This window comes from Palaemon carinicauda, chromosome 11 (genome assembly GCF_036898095.1).
Source record: "Palaemon carinicauda isolate YSFRI2023 chromosome 11, ASM3689809v2, whole genome shotgun sequence".
Classification (NCBI taxonomy): Eukaryota; Metazoa; Arthropoda; class Malacostraca; order Decapoda; family Palaemonidae; genus Palaemon; species Palaemon carinicauda.
Window position 1 is genome coordinate 79,463,808 of NC_090735.1, and position 23,034 is coordinate 79,486,841.

General features: G+C 41.5%; 1 protein-coding gene across 1 annotated transcript in view; it reads right to left on the reverse strand.

The window, feature by feature from the left end:
• Positions 1-409: 409 nt before the first annotated feature.
• LOC137649344 (uncharacterized) overlaps positions 410-23,034 on the reverse strand; it is a 232,137-nt gene continuing 209,512 nt past the window's right edge. Inside the window, exons 3-5 of the mRNA XM_068382326.1 lie at positions 2,014-2,142; positions 1,473-1,743; positions 410-463 (exon numbers count right to left, since the gene is read on the reverse strand). Of these exons, the coding sequence (XP_068238427.1) occupies positions 410-463; positions 1,473-1,743; positions 2,014-2,142 (454 nt within the window). The remainder of the gene's footprint in view (positions 464-1,472; positions 1,744-2,013; positions 2,143-23,034) is intronic.

Sequence of the window (23,034 nt, forward strand, 5' to 3'; positions counted from 1 at the left end):
CTGAAGAGACGTCTCCTGACGGGATGTAAAGGAGAATGTCTGGAGCATCGAGGAGGACTACGCTCTCTTGGCACATGTCGGCGACGGCGAAGACCTTCCGCAGTGGAACCCTGCTCTGTAGGGAGAGGCAACGGAGTAGAGTGATGGCATTTAGAGGACCTCTGAAACGAGGTCTCTGAGGGGGCTCTCACCTGCAGAAGAGACCTGCCTTGGACTTCTTTCCACCCCCAACGTAAGTCGGCTCAGCATGGGGGAGGGGAAGGCAGCTTTTGCCAACAGTAGCAGATGAAGGTAAAGGATGGGATCCATTGGCAGTCAGAGTAAACGAAACCCCGGGATCCTGCCGTCACACACTCGACAGTGACAAGGAAGCTGGTGTTTACTTCCTCTTAGCACAGAGTTCAAGGATTTATAGCATAGCCTCCTTAAATGGGGGATCGGTAATACCCAGCAACAGCCAAACCTGTAACAGATTGGAAAAAGAGAAAGTTCCACCAAAGGGGAGGGCGTCACTTTTTCTCTAAGGGAAGCAGTGTTGTCTCTCGATCCCGGAGGTTAACTTGGTGTTAACTGGTCTACGCTTCTACTCGATCGTTGAGCAAGGGAGACTGATCGACCACTTTGGGAAGAGATCAGGGGTAAAAGAAGAAGTACTAGGTTTCTTCAATTTCAAGGAAGACCCCAAAGGGGAAGAATCTCTTTTGTACTTCTTTTGCCAGTGCCCAAACTTCTCCCACTGGGAGGCAGTCCACTCCCGACATTAAGGCCAGGTGTTGTTCTGTTCACAATGCTGCCCTTGGCAGGATGGATACACTGAATGTAAGTCCATATCCAAGGAAGATATGAAAGTCCCATAGGAGCGGCCCTCAGGTCCATGACAAGTCCGCATGAGGATGGCCAAGGAGAGAGCAAACACACACACACTGAAAAGTCAGTAATAGCGAGTCAATTGGAGAGGAGGAGAGTGGCGACGTTCATTCTCCACTAAGCCAAAGGCAAAAGTGGTTACTCAGCCAAGGTGTGTGAGCGAGTGAGATAGCAAACTAACAGCACCCCCTTTACTACTGGGTGGATAGTTAACCCTGGCTAAAAGTCTTATGGCTGTAATATCCCTTATAGGTAACGTTGGTTTGTATTAGTATGGAGCAAAGTACTTTTTAAACTTTGGGCCAATTGCTTTTAATTTTCAACCAGTTAAAGGTTTTCGACAGAAGAGAAAGACTCCATCTTTATTCTACCCAGCCAAAATATAAAGTGGAGTTTGTTTACTAGTGCTTGTGTGAGCGGGGTGGTTGGTCTAAACACCCCCCCTAACTAGAGAAGGGGTAGTTACACCTCGCAAAAACTTTAACTTTCAGCTATAGCCAAAATGATACTCATAGGTAAAGAACGTTAGGTTTGTACCTGGTATTGGAACTAACTAGCATCAATACTTTATTAAACATAAATTGTTTTATAAAAAAAAAGCCTACTTTTAACACGTAAAAATGGCATAACACCATTACCTTGAGAAATTTCAGATGTTCGGTTACACTATCTTGCAGCTCGATGTTAATTTCTTCAAATTCATCAAAGAGCCCTCGGATACATGGATAATAAGAAATGGAAATCTTGAGGTGGCTGTGTGCATGACGAAGGACTGGTAAGATAAAATATAGGGTATCGTGAAGAGTGTGGCGTAGCCCTTCACAGTAAGGAGGCTCTGTCCTACCTCTTGATGCAAATGAACTTGATCCTTGAGCTCTAGGAGGACAAATATTCATAAAATTTGACTTGAGAATATTCAGTTTCTACTTCAAAGTCTTCCAGTATCCCTAATTAAATTTTTTTTTCCTGTATGCCTATTTCTATTTTTTCTAGTTCATAAATTTCAAGTTTTCCAAGTTATTTTACTACTTAATCATTCGAACTAAATAATGTCAATCTTAAGAACTGTAAATCACAATTCAAAATTCTATAATTAGAGAGCTATTTATTCACCATTAGTGATAACACATCTGACCCACTACTTACAAGACAAATCCTCTGGAAATGAGATCTTCCTCTAGCAGAAATCGCAAAACTTTTGAGATCAGATGACCAGAATTTTGTAGAACACACAAAAAATTATGAGCCTCACAAGTTGATTTGTACAAATCCCAACTGAAAATAAATACAAAGAATGTAATTACTCAACATAATTTTTTTTCTTTAAATATATTTTTCTTAACGATACAATCCTGAGTTCTTTACTATTAACGAGGTGTAAACGACAGGCAGGTAATTACCTAGCTGGTAGCAGGGAAGCAACCAGGTACCTTGCAGCTCACTGTAACCTCAATTAGATTGCAGAGGGAACTTATGTTGGGGGGGGGGAATGGCAGGCGATGGATGCAGAACGTCTCCAGACTCCCGCGGCATCCTTTAGCTGTGCCCAAAGCACTGGGTTTGTCACTGAGGCTAACTGTAGAGAGCCTAGAACTCGTTCCTGCTGACGTCTTGAGATCCGTTTGGATTTCAGCAGTCGCTTGACAGACCCTGCTATTTCCTTCCTTTTCTTCTGGGGAATGGAAAGGCGGTGTGACTGAAGGTTCCACTGGATTCCTAACCATTGGAACTTCTGAGCTGGAGAGAGGCGAGATTTCTTCGCGTTTATCTTGAATCCCAGGTGTTCTAGGAACTGGGTGACTTTGCTGCAGGATCTTAAACAATCCTCGGGCGATGGAGCCCAGACTAGCCAATCGTCGAGGTAGGCCATCACCTGGACGTCATAGAGGCGGAGCTGTTGTACTATGGCGTCCGCCAACTTTGTGAAGATCCGAGGGGCCACGTTGAGGCCGAAGGGCATGGCCCTGAAGGCGTAGCTTTTCCTTTGGAGTCAAAATCCTAGGTAGGAGGAAGCGTGGTGGTTCATTGGAACGTGCCAGTAGGCATCCGCCAGGTCTATGGAGACCGTGTAAGAACCTCGAGGCAGAAGGGTCCTTATCTGTTGAAGAGTCAGCATCTTGAACTTGTTGTTCGCTATGAACTTGTTGAGGGGGGATAAGTCTAGAATGACTCTGAGCTTGTCGGAGTCCTTCTTGGGGACGCAAAACAGTCTCCCTTGGAACCTGGTTGACTTTACCCTCCTTATCACCTTCTTGTTCAAGAGATCTAGGACATATTCTTCCAGAAGGGGGGTTGATTGTTGGAAGAATTGCTGGAAGGTTGGGGGTGGTTGAGTCCAACTCCAGCCTAGACCCTTCTTGACGATACTGTGTGCCCAGGAATCAAAGGTCCAACGATCCTGGAATTGGCGGAGTCTTCCTCCCACCGGAAGCACTTTATTGCTTCTGGTGTCCCGAGGGTTTACTGCCTCAGCCGCTAGCTCCCCTTCCTCCTCTGCCTCTGGAGGGACAGCGAGATGCGTCTCTGCCTGCACCTCTGCTTGAACCTCTACCTTTGGGACGAAAGGTAGTCGTCTGTTGCTCAAAGGCAGGGGTGAAAACCGGTGACTGGGACAAAACCGGTTGGGTGACCAGTTGAAAGGTCTGCTGTGGCTGAGCAGCCACTTGGGGAGTAGCGGGTCCCGGAAACTGCCGTCTCTGTTGACATTGCTGGGGTTTTGGCTTGGAGGATTTCCTCTTAGGTTGAGGGCCATCGTCCTGAGAGGATTTCCTCTTCTTCGACATGCCCCACTTGTTGAGAAGGTTCCTGTTCTCAGTGGCGGCCTTGTCGGTGATCTCTTTCACAAGATCAGAGGGAAAGGAGAGTTTACCCCAGATGTTGGAGGAAATCAGCCTCCGGGGTTCGTGTCTCACTGTGGCACTTGAGAACACGAATTCACGACAGGCTCTCCGAGCCTTCATGAAGCTGTACAGGTCCTTAACCAGAGTCGCCATATGCGATTTAGCGAGCACCATGTAGTGGTCGGGGACTCTGGTGTCACCAGTCATGACGTTAAGCTGTACTTGGAGGGACATGGATGCGGCGAGCCTTTCCTTCGTGTCTTGTTCCCGACGAAGGAGATGGTCATTAAGTTTCGGGAGGTCTTCATTAAACTGACGTCCACCAACGTCAGGATCTAGTTTTCCCACCACGAAGGTATGCTGGATAACCTTCCAGTGTCGAACATCGGGGGGAGTCACCAGGGAGAGGGGTCTGCACTCCTCCAGTGCAGGGCAAGGCTTCCCTTCTTCCACTGCCTTGTGAACCGCAGCGAAGGCCTTTTCCATAAAGGGGAGGATCGTATCATCAGGTGCGACGTAGGTAGGGTGCTTCTTGCTCAGCGCCGGAAGCTTCGAGCAGGTAAAGCCCCTACTTTTAAAAGCGTTGGCCAACATAGCCTGGGCCTTCGGGAGATCGAACACTATCACCTCCTTAGGTTCGGTCTCTTCTTTAGAGGCAGGTTCGGATCGAAGTCGGACGTAACAGTCCGGATAAGCCTCAAAACTCGGGAAGAACTCCACTTCTTCCAGGGCAACCGAGCCGACCTTCTCGCTGATGAAGATCCTGCCCGTTGCGATGGGCATATGCTCGGCATACCTCCAGGGGTTGGAGTGCGAGCATGCCGGGAGGTCCTTAACCGAAATCCTTTTCGGCTCCTTGGAACTTCCCATGGACCTGATGTACTCGTGTGTCACTTGGAGTTTCTAGTCCATAATAGCTTCAAGCATACGGAACATCTCCTGGGCGGTTGGGATGGGATCCGGGGTGGCGGAGGTAGACGGGAGAGATACTTCCGTCGGTGTAGGAGTTGGGGCGGTGGTGGAAGGCGGAGCGACCTCCTGCTCCGACTCGGTGTATTCCACCTGGTCCTCCTCATAGTCCAACTCTTCGGCCATGAGGTTCCTCTCCGTTGTCTCCGAAATCTCCGACATGCGCTCCGCTTTGTCGGTATCCAGGTGACACTCGTGCATGGACTGGGCCATGACAACATCGGGTTCCACCGTGATCTGGACGGTGGGGATCTGATCCTTGGGGACCACAGAGTCTGGGGATGCCTTTGGGAACAGTAAGGCCCTCAAGTCTTCAGTGGCAAGGTACGGTCCAGTGGCGTTCTTCTGGAAGCCACGCACCCATCTGCGTAGCTTCTCTCGAGAAGCGTCCCTAACCTCCGCTGAAGGAGGGTTATTGAACGCGTCGACCAGGCGTTCCTGGCAGACCGTACAGTTCTGCGGGTCCCAGAACTTCAGATCTCCTTTCTTGTTGGCACAAGGGGCGTGGGTCCTACACGCCGTGTGCCCATAAAAGTGCGGGCGCTTCACTGCACAGAAGCCGTGGTCGCACTTCAGTTGCTCCTCCTGTAAGAGAAAGAGAACATGAGTATGGGGGAGTCATAAGGATGACTTCTATTCTAAAGTTAAATATTAATTAATTAATCTTTAACTTAATATTAAGTGTTATGATCAGAGAATGGGCGGAAAAGAAGGAGATAGATACATACTCCGTGTAACCCGCCCGGCTGGTTACCGTGACCTTATCCATAGACAATTTGTTGTGACCGAAGGCACAGGACAGAATTCGACATGGAATGCCCGGAAGGCAGTGGGAATTCTATTGGGAATTGTCAAGGATATAAAACTGGGACTGAGGCTACTCAGACCTTAGAACTGGGAACGTAGAAGATCCCATAGGGTAACGGTTTCCGGCAAACAGCCGTGCTAAGATACACACAGCATGCTGGAAATCTGTGATATGCAAGAAGACAGCATGGTTACTAATAGAACGGTAAGATAATACCTATCCATTTACGTAATCAAACCATCTGGTTGCGAGGTAGGGCTATCAACATGAGATGATAGCTAGTAGAAGGGGTGCAAGTCGCCTTGACGCCTCCGGAAGGCTCCGGCAGACCGACGGCACGCCGGAGGCGGCTCCAGCAGAGTTTCTGGCATTAGGGAAGACAAATATAAAAGTCAGGAGTAATACCAGGGTGGCGGCCGCCGGCTGCCGGTTTGGTGACAGGAACAAGGATGGTTATAGCAGAACCGGACTGCCGGCAGTGGATGCCGGCACTCCAGGGGCCGGGCCGGTGGACGGACGACCGAAGCTATGAGGTAAGAGGGAAGGCCATCGGCTGGAAGCTGGTGGGAGGCGGCAGTCCCCCGGCACACGGAGGACTGGCGGCCCAGAGGGCAAGGGATAAGTCACCAAGGTAGGAGGTGGGTATCACCAACAGGGGAGGCGGCAAGGGACCGGCACCGGGATAGTGAAAGAGACAGAGGGAGGGATGTAGGGGCACGGCCACGGACTCCAAGACATCCCACCTGAGTGGGTGTACCCATGATAGAGGCTAGCCCTATCAACCAGAAGAAGGGGCCGCAGAGGACCGGGAGCCAAGGTAGCCCAAGGGAGGGCTAGGGAACACCCAAGAGGGGGGGAGAACCCCTGCAAACAAAACGCATCCAGTGGCTAACCCCATAGGACACTATGAAGGGTATATGTACCAGAGCGGACTGCACACAGGAGCTCAAGGAAGCCCTATCACTTCACCGTAAGGAGGAGTTGTAGGACAAGGGACAGATGGGTATAGACTAACCTAAGTATAGGCTAGGCCATACAAGAGATAGGTGTGGAGGGGAGAATAGAAGGGTCTTCTATGGAGGAGGCTCTGTACCAAAGCGGCCACCAAGGAAGGGAGGACACTCCCTAGCCTAAGGTAAGGCAGCCTGTCTGAAAACGGTGCATGGGTATCGTTTCAGCAAGGTACAGAGCTAACTCCCCCAAAACCTAACCTAGAGCAGGGATGTTACACCCTGAACTAGGAAGGATGGTAGACGTATCGCTATTGCAGGAAAGGTCGGAGACCTAGCCCTAGCAATAGAGGACGGACTAGCCGTTCCTCATTCTCGGACGCAACCCTAAGGGGGGATCATTCCCTTAGGGAGGACAGAGAAGCGATATATACTCTGATAAGAGCTGATCCCCTTACGTGGTAGGGGGAGCAAGGCTACACAGAGGGGATGCCCTAAGGCAGGGGATGAAGGAAGCATATAGGGGTCCTACTTGTAGGTTAGGTTAGAAAGGCACATTATCTAACCTGTCCCTTATATGGTCCCTGAAGGCAAAAACACTTGCATCACAGTCAATAGTATTGTAAAATAATGCCACTATCTTCATAATTAAACCTAGGATCACTGAAATATATCAATCATGAGCACTGATGTTATGCGCTCTGGCCTAGGGGCTAGACTAGCAAACTGGTATGGGGTCAAATGATGACCGATAACAAGGAGTCAAAACACGATATATAAAGTTCCTAGCTATGAACACTAAATAACTAACAGTATCGATTAGTTAAAGAGGCCGGAAAACGCTGTTGAGGCTATCTAAATAAGGCATGCGAAACAACAGCGACGCCATAAAATGGCCGGTCCGGTCGAGGCACAGCTCTGCCACAAAACATCAAATATCTCGAAAAGTAAAAGTTACTTTACGGTCAGAGCTTATATAAACAATACTGGAACCTTGTACTCAACTTTCCAGAAGAGGGCGAGGCCGAGGGTAGAGACATGGCTAAGATGCAAGTCGATAAGGTACGCACAGGGAAAAGTCCGACTAGTAAGGCAAGCTACTAAACGAAGGATGAGGACGGACGTGACGTCATTTAGCAATGGCGCCCGTTTGTTTACGTCTCGAGTACCAAAAGTAGCAACGAACGAGATTAGCTGTGGAACGGCTCCCCAGCTATTCTCCGCCCCTACACATCGAAGTGTTAACTCTGTTTGGGGTGTAGATAGCTATGTGGCGCGTTAATACATGCGTCCCCTGTTGATATACGATGTCTTAAAGGGAAACCTTTAGGATACTCGCCCCAGAAGTTAGAATTCTGTGATAACCTGTGGTTAAATTCTCTGGGAATATTGAGTAGTTATATACCCAAGGAAGCTACCAAAAAGGAACCTTCCTTCCATCAGGACGCCATGGCTTGAGCCCAAAAATGATATTACAGTAAAAGCTTTCAGAAAATGTATTATTACAAATATTATTTACCGTATCTATATAAAATCATACAGTACATACGTAGCAAAGCAGGAAAACAATTTACGAGAGAGAGAGAGAGAGAGAGAGAGAGAGAGAGAGAGAGAGAGAGAGAGAGAGAGTTGTTTTACGTACGTACAGTAAATGTAAATTTTAAACAAAAAAAATATGATTGGTTATAACATGTATATTCAGACTTTTAAAACCTTCCCTTTAACTTAATGCATACTAAACTAAAACAGGCACAAATATTAAAATGTTAAAATATTAAAGTAAAAAATAAAGATTGTTACTGTACTCACCACGAAAGAAGTTGAAGAAAAACTTGAATGATGATGGCGATGAATTTGCTGCACAGTAGAAATGATTATGATGAAGCTGATGATGTCTTCTACTGTGCAGCCAATGATAGTATTTTACGTCTCTTCAGACGGAGGTGTCTTTTCCTGGGACACCTCTTCAACTTCTTCCTGGGACACTTCTTCAATTTCTTCCGAAGGCGTACTAGCAGGAGGAACTGGCTCTTTTTTGCGAGGCTGGAAGAACATTGTGATCGGAAGTTGCTGCCGCTGCTTCTTTTTTCGCTCGAAGAGCATCATGTAGGGAGTCATGTCTTCATTGATTTTGTTGCAGAATTGCATGGAACGAACCATATGCTCGTCCCACTCTTGCGACAATTCTTTCAACTTCTTCGCAAGGTTGCAGAGCTTGGCAAGCCGTTCTAATGTTAAGCCCGTTTCTTCGACATTTTCTTGGGTCTCTTCCTGCGTTTCACTGTCTTCTTCACTGGCCGATTTCGTCAGGTCTTCTAGGTCTGCGTCAGTTAGAGGCTGGGAATGGCAGTCCAACAACTCGTCGACGACTTCAGTCGTCATGTCGCCAAACGCGTCACCTCCAATTATCGCAGCCAACTGCACAGATTTGCGTATTGCAGTGTGTTGAATTTAATACGGAGTAAATCCCTCGTCGTCGTAAACAATCTGGGGCCACAACATCTTCCAGCTCGCATTAACGGTTGCAGGTTTCATTTCTTGCAGTGCCTTCTGAATGTTCTGCTGGCACGTGGCTATTGTGTACTTCCGCCAGTACGCCTTCAAATTGAAATTTTCATCTTCATCTTCTTGGGCAGCATCCACACACGCAACGAGGTCCGCCAAGGTATTCTTCGTGTAGAGGGCCTTGAAAGCCCTGATAACCCCCTGGTCCATTGGTTGAATTAATGACGTGGTGTTGGGTGGCAGGAACTCAACCTGAATGCCCTCATGCGACAGGTCAGTTGCGTGTCCACCAGCGTTATCCATAAGGAGAAGGATCTTGAATGGCAAGCCCTTCTCTACGAGATATTTGCTGACTTGCGGGATAGAACACTGGTGGAACCAGTTGGAGGTCAGCATCTTCGTAATCCGTGCTTTTTGATTATGCATCCAGTACACGGGAAGGAGATTCTTATTTTTATTTTTCAAAGCGCGAGGATTTTTCGACTTGTAAATAAGCCCCAGCTTTAGCAAAAATCCAGCAGCACTGCCGCACATCACGAGGGTTACGCGATCTTTGAACGCTTTAAAGCCAGAGGCTTTGGTTTCTTCTTAGAACAGGAAAGTTCGCGACGGCATTCTCTTCCAAAACAAGCCGGCCTCATCCATATTAAACACTTGTTCCGGCTTGTATCCACCTTCAGCGATAATGTTCTTGAAAGTCTCGTTCGCGTAAGTTTCAGCAGCGGCAGTGTCAGCGGAAGCAGCCTCGCCATGCAAGGAAACGCTTTTCAGGCCGAAGCGTTTCTGAAACTTCGCGAACCATCCTTTGCTGACGGAAAAACGTTGTTTCTGAGGCTGGGAATCAGTGGATGTCCCTGGTTGAGGTTCATCTACATCATCATCATCTTCAGCATGGTCGCCATCGTCGTCTTGAGATTCCTTTGCCGCAAATTTCTCATACAAGCTCAAAGCCTTGGTTCGGATGGTGTTCGTATCCACGGCTATGTTCTTCTTCCGGCAGTCGGCAATCCACACTGCTAAAGCACCTTCCATGCGTACGATCGTTTTATTACGCGTGGTAACGACTCGCTTTGCTGATCTGCTAAAGGTGATGGCAACCGTCTTTCTAATGTTCGCCTCGTCCTTCTTGATATAGCGAACGGTGGATTCGTTCACTCCAAAATGGCGGGCTGCGGCCGCGTAACTTCTTCCTTCTTTTAACATATCGAGAAGCGTCACCTTCTCAGCAATCGTCATCATCTTTCGGTGGTGTTTAGGCTCACTACCAGTCTTAGTAGAAGCAGAACGCTTGGGAGCCATTGTACAGTAGGGTTTAACAGAAAGTTCAACAAAAAGTTCAAGTTAAAACAGTCATGCACAGCACAGATTAAAGTTCACAATAACGTAGCAACATCTACACAGCGATACAGCGGCAGACAAAGTGGCCGCGAAAAGATGCTGGAGGTTGGAAAAGCGGTCAAAACACCAATCACAGGCTAGATTACAAAACTTGGGTTCTGATTCATCATCTATCGGCGCTTGAACCAATCACAATCCGTCTTATATGCTACGTAGTAGTTAACAATTCAAAGTACAAGGTACCCTACGTACAGTATACAGTACAGCTTTACGTACGCTATTTTACGCTTGTTTTGTTGTAGGATATGTCTCTCTCTCTCTCTCTCTCTCTTTCTCATCACTGTTTTTGTTTCTTGTCCTATTGTGTGTTTTATTGGATCTCTCTCTCTCTCTCTCTCTCTCTCTCTCTCTCTCTCTCTCTCTCTCTCTCTCTCTCTCTCTCATCACTGTTTTTGTTTCATTTCTCAATCTATGTGTCAATCAATCTCTCTCTCTCTCTCTCTCTCTCTCTCTCTCTCTCTCTCTCTCTCTCTCTCTCTCTCTCTCTCTCTCATCACTGTTTTTGTTTCATTTCTCAATCTATGTGTCAATCAATCTCTCTCTCTCTCTCTCTCTCTCTCTCTCTCTCTCTCTCTCTCTCTCTCTCTCTCTCTCTCTCTCTCTCTCTCTCTCTCTCTCTCTCGTACGCTTATTCGAGATGTGATTTTTGCAACAAAGAATATTATTGGATGCAGTACTACGTACGTATACATATAAAAGATTCATGGAAAAGATGCACATCCATTACATTTGTAGTACAGTAGTAGCCATCAGCAGCCTTACACCATTCTAATACGGTATGACTGCATCTGATTTGCGTTTCATGTTCGATTTAATTTTACTACGTACTGTATACTGAATTATCGTATGATCACATTCTCTTTTCGTGTTTTATTTCTTTCTGTACTGAATTATGTGTCATATGTAATGCAATGAACAATCAGTAAGAGCAGATATTACTAATTACAGTATTAATGGAATTACAGGTAACGAAATATCGTATTTGGGGTCTTCATATATCGCGGTATTTTCGAAATTTCCGGAAAATCCGCGATATGTTTATATATATGGGTTATGAAAAAAATCCGCGAAGTGGTGAATCCGCGATGGTCGAACCGCAAAGTAGCGAGGGCTCACTGTAATATATATACTGTATATATGTGTGTGTATATATATATATATATATATATATATATATATATATATATATATATATATATATATATATATATATATATATATATATATGTATATATATATATATATATATATATATATATATATATATATATATATATATAATATATATATATATATATACAAATATATATATACACATATACATATCTATATATATAAATAAATATATATATATATATATATATATATATATATATATATATATATATATATATATATATATATATATATATATATATATATATATATATATATATATATATATATATATATATATATATATATATTATATATATATATATAATATATATATATATATATATATATATATATATATATATATATATATATATATATATATATTTATATATATACTGTATATATATAACCTAGAGTATGCTGATGATGCTATCTTTGTTATAAACTTTGTACTGTAATAATATATGTACAGTGGGTATAGAATTTAATGTTGCACAATATTGCAATGATAGAACATGTTTCAACATAGTTTATAAGTGTAGTAGCATATGTTAGGATGTGATTTTTCTTACTTTTGTATTGCAGTAGGATCCAATCTTTTTGAGAGCAATGCTCATTTGTTATTTTTGTAGTGTTGTGTACAGTTTGTTTACATATTCTGTCAAAACTGGCAAGTTGTTAGAGAAGAGCAGATATGTAGGCCTGAGAGGAATTAAACATATTTTAATAAGAAGCCTCTGATTATATCCCATCTACCTAGAAAACAAGTCGGAAAAGATGCAGGGATAGAAACATTCTCATCTAACTACTGTATTGGTGAGTGAGCTGATTACAAGTAAGTGTGATGTAGGCCAGACATTACATATTCACGACGATAATGGCGACAACGAAACGCATGCAGAGAAACAATGCAGTAGGAAGACAACTAGATGTAACCCCATGCAGCACGATTGCAGTAAACCAGAGGAAAGCCACAACACATTTCTACATTCAACTTCAATGTCAAGAAAAAAGCAAATATCCAATACAATTTTTTTTGGTTAGGACCAGGTAAGGTACGATTATTTATTACTAGTAGGCATTAGGTAGAAACATTTCACCATAAGACAATGATAGTTTACATAAAACGAAAATTGTAATACTAACTAATTTGGATGCACAAACACAAAAAAAAGGTGCAATTAACAAGGGAACTAGGGTATAATTAACTTTAAGTTAATTTTGTAGATTTCATTTGCCTAACCTAATTCAGGAAAGAAGTCAACATGCCCCTGGACATCAAGCATCCAGAGAAGTTCAGCATTGCTGCCGAACCCAATTCTGTTGCAACACGATGGCAAATGTGGTGTGAGGAATTTAAGATTTACATTGAAGCTTTAGGTAGTATGAAAGTTGCACAGAAGAAGGCGTTATTACTGCACACAGCAGGTAGAGAGGTTCAGGAAGTGTTTAAGACACTACAACCTACCAATGACACTAGTGAAGCTGCAATTAAGGCTCTTACCACATATTTTGCCCCTCAGGTCAATAAATTTTTTGAACGGTATCAATTTACAGCCCAGGCATATCAGAAAGACCAAGAAAGCCTAGATGTGTTTGACTAGACTTAACAATTTAGCTGTTTCATTTGAATTTCTAGTTAGAAAATTTTATCATAGATCAAGTTATTGCCCATTGCACATCACAAGAACTATGAAAAAATTATTGCATGATAAAGATTTAACACTAGAGAAGGTATTGATTATAGGGAGAGCTATAGAAACATCAAATAGACAAAAGTAATATAATATGGAATTCTACAAGGAAAAGAATGGAAAATTTTAAAATAACAAGATTGGCTCAAAGTTGAAAGACAATGAGAATCAAAGGAAGAATACGTTAAAGCTTTGTCATGTGAAATTGCCGAACTCTAATGCTCACAAATATCAGAATCAGACCTATATGCAGAAGCAACAGGAAAAACACAAATGCTATAGGTGTGGTAAAACTGATCATCTTGCATACGAAGTAAGGAAATGCCCTGCTACAGGATAAACATGCCAGAATTGCAGAAAGACGGGACATTTTTCAAATGTTAGTTGATTCCCTAAACAGTATGCAAAGAAAATAAATGCAGGAGTTGATACTATAGGCCAAGAGAATACTGCGGAAAATGTTTATGATAACCAAGTTAGGTCAGAAACTGATTTTGTGTTTCGCAATATATCTGTCAACAAAGGTGCAAAGAAACATATATAGGTAGAAGTAATTATAAATGGTAAACCAATTGTAATACAAGTTGACACAGCAGCTGATGTATCAATTGTCTGAGAAAACAGCTAAAACCACTCCTAATTTGTTATAAAAGGTACAAATAGAGTTTTAAAAGGTTATAAAGGTTTTGATATTCAGGTAATAGGTACTTCGAACATAGAAGTACAGTATACAGATCAGAAGTTAGATAGAATGCCATTAACGGTAGTTAACGGCAAAGCAGGGCCCTCACATGGGGGAGGGCAGGGAGGAGCAAATGCCCTGGAGCGCAACTTTATTAGGGGCAGCAAAAATATCCTGGACTTGCCACCCCACAAGATTGAAATAATAATAATTAGCGGGTAAAGGATAAGAGCTTAGAAATTTGTTAATGCAAATTATGATTTCTGCAATTAAGCCATAAAAACAAAAAAAAATAAAAATATTTCCCCGATTTTTTTTCTTTTTGCAATAGAATTAATCATCCTGATAATGAAAATCATGAACTAAATGTTTGCTTCTAAAGATCTTCGTTTTCTTTTATATTTTCTTTCACATTTCCTGCGCCCCAAAGAATTATTTGGCAAAAACGAAGAAGTTGATGCAGTGTGCAAATTCATGAGGCAAAAATATGACAAAGACCTGAAAGCATCAGAACTATGCCTAGAGATACAAGATGTAAAGTTCTTGGTAAGGAACAGAAATATAGAATCAGCCACAGAACTCTTTAGTTTTAATATGAAATATGGTGAAGGATTCGCTAACCTCCAAGTGGCACTTAGGTTATCATTGACTGTAGGGGTATCAGTTGTTTCATGTAAAAGATCCTTCAGCAAATTGAAGCTCATTAAGACATACCTGAGAATTACTATGGGCCAGGAGAAACTTCCTTAGCATTGAGACTGAAACACTGATGGCAATGAATTTTGAAAATGTAATTCATGAATTTATCATAAGCAGATCAAGAAAATTAATTTGCTAAATGTTAAAAAACTGTAGCTTAACCTAGTGTGTGTATATGTATATGTATATGTATATATATGTATATATATATGTATATATATATATATATATATATATATATATATATATATATATATATATATATATATATATATATATATATATATATATATATATGTATGTATGTATGTATGTATGTATGTATGTATGTATATATATATATATATATATATATATATATATATATATATATATATATATATATATATATATATATATATATATATATACAGTAGGGTCCCGAATTAAGCGTGTTCGAATTACACGATTCCCCTTTTCCACGATCGCTATTTTTCAAAAATAAATTTTCTGTATCCACGAGGCTGTTCAAAGTTCGCGAGTCAAGCACTACAAAATGTATCAAATCTATAGTCTTTTTAAGTATATTGGTAGCCCTAAATACGATGATTTATAATAAATGTTACAAAACAATATTAACATTACATTTCTTTAACATAATTTCATAATGAATAGCCTATTTAAGGATAAAATTCCACATCAACAATGAAATCAACTGTTAACTGTGCGAGTCCAGCTGACAAAATGTAAACAGAAATGTGGTTACGTTCTCGGCAATCTTTATCTTTCTCCAACCTTACGATAATTGTAATGGTAGTACAAAACCAATGTTTGCAAATCAAATGTATACTGTTTAAATTATGACAAAATATTGACGACTCGTTACCGAAGTTTAGGCTATTCACTGCCGATAAACGATAACAAACCCTTTAATGCAAACTAACTGTATCCTTTGATATTCCTCTATATTTATCACGAATTCCTTCTATACCTCCTCAGACACTCTTATTTCAAATATCTAAATTATTCTTATCACAACTAACACCATCTAGTCATTTTCATTCCATTATATCTATTATTCCTCTGGATCTTATTCCCTTTCCTTATTCTGTTTATTCGATGGGATTCGTTTTTCCCTTTACCGTCTTTCAGAATCTATTTTTAGCCACTGGCAACCAAATCCCCCCTTCCCCCGTCTCCTACCGTCTCCCCTGCGAGTCCACCCAGCCTATATCATCAACCCCCCCCCCCCCACCTTCATCCTCCCCTGTTCTAGGTCTGTAACCTTCTGCGTCATAATCTCTCTCTCTCTCTCTCTCTCTCTCTCTCTCTCTCTCTCTCTCTCTCTCTCTCTCTCTCTCGTTATACAATACTTACAAATAGATGAAGAAACCAAAATCGGTTTTCTTGAAGTGTCAATTAATTACAAAACGAAAAAATTATACCGTGTATACATCCATTTCAATCATAGCTTAAAATATGGTAACCGATTTCGTCCGCAAACCACTATTTTTTTAGGAAACACCATTCTATTCCAGAAAATTTTTACTCTTTAAATGTCAATTGCGCTATAATAAAACATGTACTTATGTTGTAAAATTTCGGGTGTGTTTTAAAAATCGAGTATTGCTAACTTATTTTTGTTTTACTTTTTGCTGTGATCACATCAGCTGATGTCTAGCTTCCGCGCGAATACAATAACAAAGAATTGTTTACACCATTTCTTAACTTTTTCAAACCATCTATACAGTTAATATTACATAAGCACCAATGTGTTATAACCTATCATATTTATTGTTTAGTACTTTAAAACCATCCCTCTCTCTCTCTCTCTCTCTCTCTCTCTCTCTCTCTCTCTCTCTCTCTCTCTCTCTCTCTCTCTCACATCGAACGTTATAGCGGTAACCTAATTGTTCGGTGACTTTAAAAATAGGCCTAGTACTTTCTTCTTTACCTTTTTTGCATATGGATCCATAATTGAGGTGGGTACAAGTTGACTTATAACTGAAGTTAGGAAAAGTATTTTGGATATGGAAAGGACAATTATCTTTCGTAACAGTTTAGAATTATCGTAAGTTATCACTCTGTCATTAGCGGCAGTTTGCTATTGTGGATTAAACGCATAAGGAAAAAAAAATTTCCAGCTTTGCTACGAATTTAGGAATTTATATGGATACGGTAAGTAAAATATTTGTAATAACATAATGTTTACTAAATGTTTGTAATATCATTAGTTATGACTTAGATCATGTGTGTTTAATGCATTCGTTTGTTTATTATGATCGAAGATGGAGCGTAAACAAATGGAAGGTTTCCGTTTCAGGCGGCATCATAAAGAAAAACATTTCATAAATGGCATTCATTTCATTTATTTGAAAGTTCTAATAAAAAATAATTAGAACATTGGTAATAACAAATTCAACATATAATCTATACTTGGTAAAATTGCTGTCAATTCAAAAACACAGATGTATAAATGCGTCTGTTTCTTCGTTGTGATCAGAGTTAAACGTAAACAAAACATTGGTTGTCGTTTTCTATTGTGCTTTTTAGCGTGTTTAGGAAACGCATGATATAAAATCGCCTTTATTTTGATAATTCTGGATTTTCAATCATACAACAAGCTAGTCTATAGAGTGATGGTTTTGCTATTCACCAGTTGTATTATACAATAGATATGACAAACATTAAAATTTGTCTGTATTTTGGGTTGTGTTATAACAGGAAATATATGGTGTTTACACCTATCCTGGTTATAATTTTAACCATTTTTCAAGTTATTAGAACTTTAAAGTATATTAAATGTTTTATTTATTTACAAAAACAATTTGATATTATAAAGAAATACAGTATAGTACAAAGAAAGTATTGGAAATGGGTAGTAAACACATTTGAATAGGCAAATTGCTGGTTGCCATGGCCACAATGGAATTATTTCTGTTAGTTGTGTGTTTCGAAATTCGCGATTTTCCATTTACACGAGGTCATTAATCGACCAAATTCTCGCATAATTCGGGACCCTACTGTATATATATATAATATATATATATATATATATATATATATATATATATATATATATATATATATATATATATATATATACACACAAATTCCATTTTTCCGTGGACTATTTTTGCCGCAGACCAGTCTAGCCACATATATACTGTACATATTTTGCAAAAAGCAAAATTGTTGCATAGGTTCTTTCAACTAATTTGAGTGTTAATATATAATGCTAATTATAGGTTGGAAGTCAAAATTTTTAAAAATATTTTAAATTTTTTTATCATTTGTTTGACTAAGAAAATTGCAATTTCTTTTCTTCCAAATACCAAAATTCTACATGATGCATAACAGCTATCAACTAATAAAAACTGTTCTTCGATATTATCAGTTACTTGATAAGTTTTAAAGCTATCGGGTATTACAAGTTCTAAATTGCCCGAATTTCCTGGGAAATCAGCAATTTTTTTCCACTTCCTATGCAGAATTTTCTTAAGCGATCGGGTGATAGGTATCACTCCTTGACAAGCTTCAGGCAAATTTACAAGGCACTCGTTAATTACTTGAGAAGTTTCAGCAGCTCGCACTTTTACCTTTGTTATAACTATCTCTCTTTCAACTTTAGATGCCGAGGCTGCATGCGTGTGTTCATTAATTTGTTTTACCACTTCACGATTTCTAACATGTATCCGAGATTTGCAGAACTTTCTTTTCTCACAAAATGTTCTTATCTTTTCAACTCATAACCACCAAACACATATATATATAGACGTCGTGTGAATACTTTTCTCTTCCTCGTGAAGACAATATTGAAGACTGCATTTCTATGGGCTATTGGTTTTTTCTATTTAGATGTTGCTCCTTGGAAAGTCAAGATAAAGCTGTAAATTACTTTATAACTTCAGAATACTAAACCAGAAAAAAATGTAAACAACTTAAAACTACCGAACTATCAGAGCAGTCACACCTCATATATACATATATTGCAAAAACTAGAATTGTTGCATGAGTTGTTTCAACTAATTTGGTATTCATAACAATAAAGGTAAAATTGTATTTTATGGTACTTCGGCATTTTGAAGTTATTTACACACATACACACACAATATATATTTTTGGGCTCAAGCCATGTCGTCCTGATGGAAGATTCCTATGAGTAGCTTCCTAACGGATATTTGACTACAGTGATAGTCCCAGAGAATTTACCTTTAAGTCTCCAGAATTCTAACTCCTAGCGCGAATATCCTTAAATTTTCTCTCAAGGATATCGCATATCAGGGGACGTATTCTTGACACGCCACATAGCAATCTGCACCCTGAATAGCGTTTACGCTTCAAGGGGGAAAGTGGCAAAATTAGAAGGGGAGCCGCATCAAGGTTCCCTACTTCACATACTACTATTGAGTATCACAACAGCGTCATATCCAAGATGGCGGACATTCCTAACTTTGAAGCGATTTCGCTCGGTGGTGTTCCCTGTTGATCTGACCTTTTCGATTGATTTTCAAGGATTATTATGCAATCTCCAGCTTCTTTCCCCTCTGGAAAGTTGAGTATTGATTCTTTACAATGTGTGTAATTTAGCTCTTGTCTCATAGTGAAATTAGAGTAATTTATTGTGATTAGGAGGTAGGCCTGTTACCGGAGGCGCCATGGGCGCTGTCGTTCGTTAAGCATTATTATTTAGTTAGTAGAACGACATTTCCGGTTAAAATAGCATTAATAATTTAATTATAAAAGCTATTTAGGCAATTTATACTTGTAAAGATATTTATATGCATAATTTTCTTTTTTCTATGTCGATCGTATATGTCAGAGTTTCGGTGATTTAGGTAACCGAGAGCTCGTCTTGCCTATGTAACCTAACCTAGGCGATATAGTATACTTTCGACATTTCCCGGGTTACCCTCGTGTATTGACTTATCAATTCATTGGAGATTGATATCTCCTAGAATTATTATATAACCGATACTTGTCTCTAGTAGAGATTTAAAGGTAATCTCTCTTTCCCTCTGAGTGTAGCCTTAGACTACAACCCTAGTGGGTCATTCCTCGAGTTTTCATTCAGGCAAGACTAGCCTAGGGTTTTCTGTCTTGTCCCTTAACTGCAGATGGCAGGTTTTGGGATTCGGTCAGAGCCTCAGAGTATTTAGTCTTGTGGCGACAGTCGGCCGGCAGGGTGAATAGTCATTCCCCTGCCGGCTAGGCTGCCGACATAGGAGGCTAGCCCTCCCTAGGCCACACCTGAAGTGGTTGTATGATGCCACCACCTTCTCCCTGTGTTCTAGTAGACTAGTCCTGTGCTCGCAGACCATAGGCTGAAGAGTAATTATTCTTCTGAGGACTAGGATGGCGCCGGCACTGGAACTCTGTTTTTCCCTTGCTGAGAGGAGGCGGCACTGCTGCCGCCCTCTTAACTGTATTGGCAGACCCTAGGTTGCAGAATAGAATTCTCCTGCCACCTAGGATGGTGCCGATACTGAAACAGAATTTCTTAAGGGTGTGTAGGACCGGCAACCTTCCCGGCTCCTTCCATACCTCATACAGGACCCTTTTCCCTCCCCCTCTGTTTTTTTGCGATGGCCGAGCCATTGTCTTTCTTTGAGCCGTCGTCCTGCAACCTCACCGATGCCGGTGGGTTGCGGGAGCTGGCCAGACTCCATCTCTGCAGCTGTTGTCCGGCTGCCTGCGGCTATGCCAGCTGTTGGCAGTCACGACAACTACCGGTGGCCATGTTGGCTGCCGGTGGCCATGTGTTATACAAACTGTCGGCGGCTATGTCAGCTGCTGGTAGCCATGTCATCTGTCAGCAGCCATGATGGCTACTGGCGGCTGGCAGCTGCTGCCAGCCATGATGGCTGTTGGTGGGAAGTCCCTTCTGTCACTAAGGGTCAACAGTCCTCCCTTGGACTGCTGGCCACAAGTTATGTTGCCGGGGAGACCGGCACAGATAGGTGCTGATTCAGCCGGCAGTACGCCGACTGTACCAGTGCTACCGGGTGCTTGCCTGCTGGCTACGTGCCGACTGGACCTTGCCAGCAATGGTACTTGTGGCTGGATGGAAGCCTGACTGTTACATTCTCCCCTTCCATTTGAACCTTCTTTCTGGAGAAAGGCAGTAAATTAGACTTTTACATCCTTAGTGTATACACACACAATAATACAGCAGCCTTTACTCCATGCTGTCTCTCTCTCTTTTAAGGTAGCATGTTGGCTGTGCTGGCAGCGACTAGCTATGCCAGCTATATGCCGGCTGAATTACAGTATATGTTTATACAGGTAGTCAGTATATTTGCAGTATAGGATATACTGCAGATAGAAAAACTATTGTATATACTATACTAGTAGTTATTTTCCAATATATCTTGGATATCCTTGCCCGAGTGTTTGCTGGGACCAATCCTATATTGAAAGAATAGAATTTCTTCAATATTCTGATTAGAAATCAGTTTTCATATTACCCTATAATATTAAATATTTTAAAGGGCTGGTGGTATTACACTTCTAACCCTAAAAAGATAAAACCCTTATCCTTGAGTTTCCCTGATCAGGAAACTCTATTTAATATTGTAAGGGAGGTCACAGCAAATGGGCTGGGTAGGATACACAAATATATGTCTTTTATATTTCCTAGTCCAGTCGGCGTCATGCCGGCTGGACCGTGCCGTCAGATGCTTGCCACAACGGCAGCACACTGGCTGAACTACATTATATATAATTATACAGTAGTCAGTATTTTGCAATATAGTATATACTGCAAACAGAAAACTATAGTATGATTATACTGTAGTTAGTTTCTAACATATTTTGGGTAACCTTGTGCGAGCTTCTGCTGGGACCGTTCCTATATTGAAAGAATAGAATTCCTTCAATACTCTGATTAGAAATCAGTCATCCTTACCCAACAGTGATAAGAATAAAAAGGGGCAGTGACTTGTACACTTCTCTACCCCTAGGGGTTAGAACCCTTTCGTTAGAGTTCCTTGATAGAGGAATCTCCTTATAGTTAATACTGAGGGGAGGTAACAGCATTTGCTTGCAGGGGATACAAAAGTATGTCTCTCCCACTATCCCTTTCTAGCTTACTATCCTAAGCTATTTTAGTGAAAAGATGACTTTTGCATATTGCTTATCAGTGAGATAATCAATTGTATACTCATTATGCTTTCGTTTCTTTACAGGAGGAACCCCAGATGACATGTGTTGCAGTCTTCTGCAATATCAAGAGTAAGTGTTTTTATGGTCATAATACATGCATGTTCCATGCCCCTGCAATATTATTTCCGAATCCCTGCCTTATTGGAACCCTCAAGTTTGCAATATATTTTGTACCTTAATGTCCGAGGGTTTCGAGAATCCCAAGTCGACAGAGTCTAGGGATGCAGCTCGTAATAAACTATGCAACTGGGTGAGAGGCTTCCAGAAAATCTCTCCGGGAGCATACCTACCTAATGATAGGATGCGTAACCTACTATTCCGAATTAAGTAAGGAAATAGTGGTGCCCCAGACACGATTCACACCTCCCTGCAGCCAGATAGCCTTTGGGACAGAGGCCAGGAAGCCCCCACGGGAAGAGGTGGATAATGTCATGTCGGAATTGCTTCCATCTCTACCGGCTTTAACATCGACATCTTCACCCCCGACCCATCTTTTAGACGAAATGGACAAATTATGGGCCCATATGAAAGGTCTAATAGAAAACTTTCGCAAACAAGACGAAAAGGAGGAAGTGAAACGCAAGATAGAGCTCTGTGAAGCTCCACTTGTCGCTTCCCAAGGGTCATATAAACGACCCAGAGACCAAGACCTTCCGACATGCTCCAAAACCAATCTCTGGATGTTTGCGGATCTTATGCCGATTTTTTACGGCAAACTCTACATCTCGGAGAAGATGGGTGCGCTTCCTTTGGACAAAATCCAGTTTTGGCCAAGCTTTGAAGCTTCCCCTAATTGCTTCATTTGACTAAGACATGAACCAACGTCAAGAAAAGAAATGGAACTAAAGGAGGTCATGATTCTCGACCATGATAAGGTAGCCTGAGAAAGGCGGGTTACTCGGTGTCGAAAGTATTCACACTAGGTAACAGACACCCTTCCTTTCTTGCTCCTGCTTCAATATCATTCCCCTTTATGTGGAAGGCATTTAAATCTGTTGCCAAGGCAGTGGAAGCAGGTAGACCATGTCCTGCACTCGAGGAGTGCAAGCCTCTGTCACTAGCCTTTCCCAGGCAGAAGAAGGAATGAAGGAAGTCCACTTAACTTATTCAGTAGGAAGACTAGACACGGATGTCACTAGACGATAGTTTAGTGAGAATCTCCCTAAACTATCTGAGTTTCTTTTGAGTAAGGAACAAGAAACAAAGGAGAGGCTTGCAGCCTCCCTATCCCTACAGAACTGCATAGAGTTGGGTTCAGCCCACCAAAGTACCCCAGACATGCTCATGGTCTTGGCCAAAATGCATATGGCCACCTTAGTAA